Source organism: Egretta garzetta, unplaced genomic scaffold (assembly GCF_000687185.1).
Source record: "Egretta garzetta isolate BGI_Z169 unplaced genomic scaffold, ASM68718v1 scaffold768, whole genome shotgun sequence".
Lineage (NCBI taxonomy): Eukaryota > Metazoa > Chordata > Aves > Pelecaniformes > Ardeidae > Egretta > Egretta garzetta.
This window is the reverse complement of record NW_009260594.1, coordinates 1590579-1598785: the sequence shown is the minus strand read 5'-3', so window position 1 is coordinate 1598785 and position 8207 is coordinate 1590579. Positions and strand designations below refer to the sequence as shown.

At 44.3% G+C, this 8207-nt stretch overlaps 1 protein-coding gene across 1 annotated transcript; it reads right to left on the bottom strand.

The window, feature by feature from the left end:
* Positions 1 to 1799: 1799 nt before the first annotated feature.
* Positions 1800 to 6921, bottom strand: TCEANC2 (transcription elongation factor A N-terminal and central domain containing 2). Its single transcript, XM_035900218.1, has 3 exons — positions 6714 to 6921; positions 4642 to 4835; positions 1800 to 2874 (listed from the first exon to the last, which is right to left on the bottom strand). Exons 1-3 carry the CDS (start codon positions 6919 to 6921, stop codon positions 2686 to 2688), a joined length of 591 nt encoding a protein of 196 aa, XP_035756111.1. The 3' UTR covers positions 1800 to 2685.
* Positions 6922 to 8207: the final 1286 nt, after the last annotated feature.

Sequence of the window (8207 nt, the reverse complement as noted above, 5' to 3'; positions counted from 1 at the left end):
GCTTGTAGTTTGTGTGGCACAGAAGAGCTCACATGCACCCCTGAGTTCTTCCACACTGTCTGCGTGCTTGGGGAGGCGCTGGCTGTCCCACATTAACCCCAGCTGATGTTTGGACAGCCTCTAAGATTACAGCGAGCAGATCCCAGGCAGGCCTGCTGACAGCAGCTGGTATCTCTTTCAGCTTGCACCACTTCAGAAGGGATGCACAAAGGATGAGCTGCGGACAGGTTTTAGTTCTTTTTTTTTTTTCTAAATACACCTTGAGGACAAGGCTGGCATTCCCCACCATCTCCCCATTCCTCCACACACTGCAAATAACACAGGGGTACTCTGGGCCTGGCAGGTCCTTCTTCATATCTACGCTGCCCTTGCTTTTAAATTTTACAGTGTTGTGTCATGAGTGGTGGCATCCCTTCCATGGGACTGTTTACTAATAAGAGGGAAAAGAATCATCCGCATCACTTTCCCCTCTCTCAGTTGGCTCCCAGGAGTAAACTGCAAAAGCAAGAGTGGATCCCGCCGAGTTGCTGTTTTCAGAGTAGAATTGCCATCGCTACAGAGCAGTTTCAGACAGCAATTGTCCTCAGTTGCTACCCACACTGTGCATCACAATTTGGGTGATTCCTAGACCTGCCTTGCAAGCCAATGCACAGCACAGTGTAAACTGTCCAAAGTTTAGATAAGCCAAAGTTCTCTGACAGTATCTGGCATATATGGGAAACTTCTCTGGCCTGGCTTTCATTAGAAACAGAAGTTCCTCATTTTCAGGATTTTTGCTTCTCGCCTATTTCCTAAATAGAGAAAACACAGCCCAGCACCAGGAAAAGAAAGCTGAAAATAAATACTGCAGGTCTCAACATCCCAGCTCTGGAAGCAAAACCTAGGTCATTCACTGATCCTGAAGCCCTTCCATGATAGTCCAGGATATGTGAATTCAATTACAGCTGTGCAGTTTGAAGTTATTTAAGTGGGAAATGGAGCTGATTACTTGTAAGAAATAAATTGAGGGTTTTCACATCTCTTGCTACAGCCCGGTCAACAAGCGTTAAGCCTTTATTGATGTATTATCTGTGTAGTCACCACCCAAATATCCACCAGTTTGTCTCCTACTGTCTCCAACACACCTAACCTTGACTTTCTGCAGATGAAATGTCTGTACGCCAGAGCATCGCTGTTTTCAGAAAAGCCAGCTGTACAGAAAAAAAATGGTCTTGCACTGGTGCAAGCAAACACAACAGGATTTAGATGTTCTTATGGGAACCTGCAATTATCTAATGAAATTTAGGGAATTCAACACCTTAGGCAACTTTCGAGTGTCTCTTTAGCTTTTACTGTCCAGAGAAGAAAAAAGTATTTAGCAGGTCCACATAATGACACTCAGTCCTGCTTTAGGATGAAGACTAATTCATAGTTTTCCCACTCCATTATTTGTCCTTATGTGACTCTTCTGAAATTCTCGTGCCAACCACAGCTGATTAAAAGACACTTCCTGATGGTATATTAGACTTCGGTTCCCATGACTATGAATAGGCAGGTTTCACTCATCCCCCTATTTGGTCCTCTCTACCCTGATAACTCGGAAAATGGTTTGTGAGCAGTCCCTTGTGTATGTACACACACACAGAACAGAGAGCACTTTATCACCTACCAGTAGAAAAACACTGCCTGTCACAGCTTTAATAATAGCTTATGGAGAACAAGGTGACTTGTGGCACTAAAGAAATCAGAGCAAATATGAGAGGTAAGATTTCCAGTTTTTAATAACTAGAAGGAATTAAAACAATAGTTTGTCACTTAAATTTGTTTACACAGTCATCCTAAGTCGTGTTCCTTTTGGAGGAAAAGAGCCTTTAAAATGAGTATCTTGCTTATAACCTAATTTTATTTAGAAAATTCATTTCAAGTTTTTTTCACGTTACAGTGAGAACAAGCACCACATTTAAATCATGAGAGAGGTAAGGAAGTCTGAGTGAGCTGCCCATTAAAAAGCAGAGACATTAGATAGCACCTATATACTCTGGGGCATTTTGATTTTCACCCCAGGACTTTAGAAAATGCCCACAACTGCAGGATGACTGAGCCTACGTAATGGTGGATAGCAAGTTATGGAAACCCATTTTGCATCCAACCCTGGAATGCAGCAAAGGGAAATCACCTGGCTTGGCAAAACAGCTAGCTCTTGCCCACAGGCAGGGCCTGGCTGCAGCAGATGTGGCTGATTTAGGGTTAACTAGAGTTTGCAGTTACCCACTAGGAATCTCCCCCCATGGACCAATTACCCTGAATTCCCAGTATTTCCTACCAGCAGAGCACAGAGCTGCTCCTTTATGTTATTCAGCTGATTACACCTGAAGATCCACATCAGGGATGGAGCTAAACGGAGGTATGACAAACAGGCAGAAGTGAGAAACAGGTGAGTCAGCAAGGATGGGTTTGTAGCAGGAAAATATACAGCAGAGTAGAAGAAACTTTTCTTGCCCCAAGCCCACAGGGATTTCTACCGAGTCAGATTTACAGCACCACTTTCATCATTAGTAGTTCTTGCCTTCAGCAGCCCTGTTCATAGAGTGGTGCCAAGTGAGTCACACTGTGAGCACTTCTGCACTCCCCTCACGGTAGAAAGGGCTCCCAGTTCCACAGAGATGTAGGCACATGAAGTTCTCACTCACGATCAAGCACGACACCTCACTTTTTATGGCTCTGTACAAATGCAGGGACAGTGAGCGTGCCAGTCTTGACTTCTGCTCGGATTTCAGGTTTGTGCTTTAATGAGAAGACAAGAGCTCGCACCATTCTGCGATACGGTGCACTAATGAGACGGGAAGAGAGATGAAAAGCTTCTCGCTCAATATTTTCAGCCAGTGGGTGATCAATCTGAAAACAGCAAAGTTTAAAATTAGATCTTTACATTTAATAAGGAGACCAACTGATTGAAATTGGAGTTTGGTGCTTTTCAGTGTTACTTCATTAATCAGCTTAGATTCAAGGAAATCTACTTCCCATCACAAGTGTAACAGGAAGAGCAATTTAATTCCACCCTAGCAATTAAGGAACAAGGCAACATGGTCAGTAGCAGGGAACATAACCACATCTCCAGCTGGGTGGCAGTACTTTGCCACCACAACAGGAAACTAATCTGCAACTAGCTTTGGGTATCAAGCTCAACTGCAATTATAAGCTATGTTGTACTGTCTCCATAAAGCTCACTTTTGATCTTGCTGATATAAGATACCTTGGATACTATTTTAAACTTCATTCCAACAGCAACTTTAAGACATGCCAAACACTTGGCAACTCTGCCTGGTGCTATAAAGGGAAATGTGGGCTCTCTGTGTGTAGAAGGAGGTGTAATTAAGAATGCAGAAAGGGATTTGCTAAATGTTAATTATGTAGCTATTGCTTCAACATGTGCCAAACCCTGTAATTTAGCACAGCTTAGAAAAAAATCCCCCACCCATCAAGAAATGGTTTTAATTTCACTTCTACCTTTTGTGATAGGGAATCTCCCATGCTTTGCATGCAGGAGATTCCAGAGTGTCAAGCAGTAGTCCTTTGCCTACTCTGTTTTTGCTACCCATCAGTAAATTGCTGCTCTGCTGGGCAGCACTAGAAGCCCCTTGAATCCATTCAGCCCTTCTCCTTTTGTCAGCCTCCCCTGTATACACTGTTCACCTGCTGCTGTAAGCCAGAAGGGTAGTTCTCCTTGCCATGCTTTCAGATGAGTCCTGTTCAGAGGGGATTCTGCTTTACCCAATACTACTTGTTTTAGGGTGGTACCATAGCCTTTATGTTCCATATGTTCAGGCTTTCCTACCAGTCTTATTACCAGGAATAGATGCGCTTTCCAAGAACTAAGCCTGACCCAGTGGCCTGGCAAAGGTGAGCTCCCAGCTTTCTGATGCATTCCCATAGCAAACCATCCTTTTGTACTGCCTCAGTCCAGATGGACTTGAAGTTGGGAGAGGTTGTTCTCACAGTTAGCAAACACGTAGCTTTGAAACTCTTGAGTGCTTATCACTTGACTTGCCATTTAAACGATAATTAATGAATAAATTAAAAAGGATAATTATTATGGCATTTCATAGACCAAGCAAACTAGTCATTAAGTCTTACAGCAAAGCCCTGTTCATTTACTTAAAGATACCTGAGGGATCTGGTATTTATCACCGCTTTATATACTGTCAACCTTGCCTCTCTGTTTTTGCAATAGATTTAAATTTACAAATGTTTAATTACTTAAATATGAAACACCCAAAATGTCCCAGTGTTGCTTTCACTGCTGTTAAGTAGTGGGAAAAACTTTACATTATATTATCTTCCTCCTTCTCTTTACAGCCCAACTGCAGTAGATACACAACTATTCTGTTGACTGGTTATGTAAACGAGAGCAAATACCTCACATACAATTAGCATGTTTACTTGATTAACAACCAAAAAACAAAATTGTCTACCTTGAAAACAAAGCTACTTATAAGTAGGGATGTGCAGCAAATCACTGAAAATAGGAACAGATCATCTGGTCCTGTCCCCCCTCTGCAGGCAGGACCAGCTTTACACTAGCTATGGCTGAAAAAGGTTTGTTTAACTTGTTCCTACAAGAAGTAACTCTTTGAGCCAAAGGCAAATGGATCTGAACGCTACCTCTAGATTCAGGGCTTCACAAAGCAGCTTCCGCGCGTTCTTTCTGAAAGCCTCAGTCTTGGGATCGCTCCTGACCTCTATTGAGGGCTTGTTTGAATGGTCTTTGATGAAAGTTCGCCACTCCGTGTAAATATCTTTGGCGAGGCTGGCCACATCGTGATCTGAATGTTTGCGCATCTTATTCACTGTGTGACCTGGAAAACAGCAACAGCTCCTTCAAGCTTTGGTAGGTGGACAAAATATAATGGACGCCAGTGAAATCATCTTGGTGCTAAAGCAGCCACATTTTTAATTCAGGCAATGTCAGCAAAACAACCAGAGCACTGAGACAAATATAAATGTAAAATTATTAGGGATGAAGCCTGAAGTTCTCACTCCTTGACTTCTGCAGTGATTTTTGCCAGAGCAAGTGTCCTGGTTTTGGCTGGGATAGAGTTAGTTTTCTTCCTAGTAGCTGACACAGTGCTGTGTTTTGGATTTAGTATGAGAAGACTGCTGATAACACACTGATGTTTTAGTTGTCGCTAAGTAGTGCTTAGACCAGTCAAGGACTTTTTCAGCTTCCCAAGCTCTGCCAGGTGCACAAGAAGCTGGGAGGGGGCACAGCCAGGACAGTTGACCCCAACTGGTCGAAGAAGTATTCCATACCATATGATGTCATACTCAGTATATAAACTGGAGGGGGAGGGGGGGGGAGTTGGCCCAGGGGCAGCAATTGCTGCTTGGGAACAGGCTGGGAATTGGTCAGCAGGTGGTGAGCAATTGCATTGTGCCTCACTTGTTTTGTATCCTGTATATTCTATTATATATTATTATTATCATCAACATCATCTTCCTTTGCTGTTTTATTAAACTATCTTTATTTCAACCCACAGGCTTTACTTTTTTTCCGATTCTCTCCCCCATCCCACTGAGGGGCAGGGGGAGCAAGCGAGGGGCTGTGTGTGTGCTGTTCAGCTGCCTGCTGGGTTAAACCACAACTGCAAGTAGCAAGAAATTGACCCATACATGTGAAAATTAACTCTACGTTAATTTTCTACACAGATACTTGATCTGGTGAAAGTTTGTAAGACTGGCCTACAAAGAATGCTGATTTTAAAGTGAAAACCCCTGTAAGGAAGCAGACGTTGCTGGTGATGGCTATAGCATTTTAACACGCAAACATCACGGTGACTCCAAACAGAATCTTTCCAATAGACAAGGCCTGCAAAGAGGGTTTCCTCCGAGAGGAGACAAAAGGGACCTTCTTCCAGCAGGGTATTTCTCTCTGACCACTAGCGCTGTTGGCCAGGAGATGTCACTGTTAGGCTTTGGTGGCTCTTCCAGCCCAGCCGCATTCAGGAACAAAAATCTCAGGAAAAGCCTCAATAAGCTGAACATGGGAAATGAAATGACAATTCAGAAGTAAGGGGAAAAGGGCAGATCACATATCCTTTTCTAAGGCTAGGGGGACTCTTTTAATAGAGAGCCAGTGGCTCTAATGCCAAACAAAGGCCAGCACGAACTGTCCCTCACTCCAGGATGCTCTCCATAGACAGGAAAGGCAGGGACCATGTGGCCTCACATTATCCCTCCTCCAAGTGCTATGGAAAAGAGCCAGACATAGGGCTGTGTCATTGCAGGGAGCTGCCCGTCTGCTGGGGTTTTGTCAGTGGGAGGATGCAGTAAGCAGTTCTGGGCCAATCTTAGAAGAATTTCTCATATGTTCAGAGGATTCAGCCAGGTCAAATAGATGAGCCATGTCTTGGATGGCAAGAGAATACTCTGCCATGTCCCTGACAGACAGCAGGAGAAGGAATAACACACACAGGTGCCCCAGAAGAGCTCTTCAAAAATTTGATCACAGAAGGGTTGATGCAGTATTTGGTAATAAGCAGGCAACCTGGCAGGAATTAGAGGATAGCTGACTTTTTCAGTACAAGCTCTGAAAACTGCAGGCTGGATATCAACAATTTTTTATTGGCAGCTACACTCGTTTCTTAAAAAGCTTGCAAGCTATTCTCTTTTGTACTGACAAGCCAAGAAGACACAAGACAGCCTAATATTCGCAGCCTAGATCAGACAAGATGTACCTATTTTTGTTGAAAGTAACACTTCTTTGGAAGGTATTTTCTTCTTCAGCTCCTCCAAAGCTTCAATCAGATTCTCTTTCGGTTGCCCAGGAAGCTCAAGCATCGACTTCCATCGTTTTATGTCTTCCACAACCACAACTCTCTGGAAAAGAGAAAAGCCATTAGGAAAGCAGAATATTCTTATTATAAATAAGGACACTGCCTTCATCTCAGCTAATGGGGCTGTTATCAACGTATGAATTATTGATTATAACATGAGGCAGAGCAGAGAATACATGATGGCTCGGAATGATGGGTACTTCCTTGAGATTAGCACCCTGCTGCAAATCAAGACAGAAGTAACTAGAACACAAAGTGAGATGCTTAACCTTGGTCTGCCAAACTTCGGGCACATAACGGCAAATGACTGCTAGAAGTGTTTTGAACTTAGTAAGTCCATTGTATAAATGTCTCAACAGAAAAAGGGAAAAGAGAGATGCAGCTAATTATCTTTAGCAGCCTGGCAGAATTTGAATCCTGCTCAGATTGGCTTTAAATTTAAAATGACAACAGCAGAGAGAGAAACAAAGCATTAGGGAGCATGAACACAAACTCAAGTACACTGGCTGTTTGCACAATGGTTTTCATCCAAACCATTTTTGCCACAGAAATTGACAGGACAGGCTGCACACAGTGCAAGTCTTGTATTTCAGATGTCAGGCATCTTGCAAAGATTCAGCAATGGTCAGACAGCTGGGGCACTTTACGTGCCATTCTTTTGCTTTTTGCCTTACATTAATAAGCTCTTTGGTGCAGCAAATGTCTTCCTGTTCTGTTTCTACAAACAGGTGGCAAAGAAGGGCTCAGCTCTCATGCAGGACCACCATGCAGCCAACAGAAGGGCTCTCCTTGCTGGGGAGAGAAGTGAGCTGGCTGGCAGTCTTGAAGCTGGTGCTGCCAGCTGGCTGAATTTGAACTGTACGCCCAACCTGACCCTACACCACACCAAACAGGCAGGAAGGACCCGCGTTATAATCCACCTCAGTTTAGGAAACCCCTTCCAATTCAGCAGAGCCCTCTGTTACCTCTTTCTAACTTCATTTCCCTAACGCACCCACCCCACTCTCAGTGAGGATGCGACCTCAATGCTGCAAAGGTTTTGGTGAAGAACTGGAACCACAGGTGAATCTCTATGCAGGCATGGAGTGACTGCTGTGAAGGCGTACTGGGATTAACACCTTCCCCATCTTCCCGGATCACAAAGGACATCAGCTTGGGTTTAATTTACAAAACGTTCCTCCCTCTGTCACCCTGTGCTGCTCGGCTCCATGCAGAGGCAGGATGGCGGCCTGGTGAAGCACTGACACCCCTTCTTCTGTCCGAGGCGCCTCAGGGCCAGCCTGGCTCCTCCTGGGTGCTCCTGCCACCCTTGCACACAGCCTCTGGGTGACAGCGCGGTCCCGCCCCAGCGCAAGGCCCGGGAAGGCCTCACCTCGTGCCCTCGAAGGCAGCGGG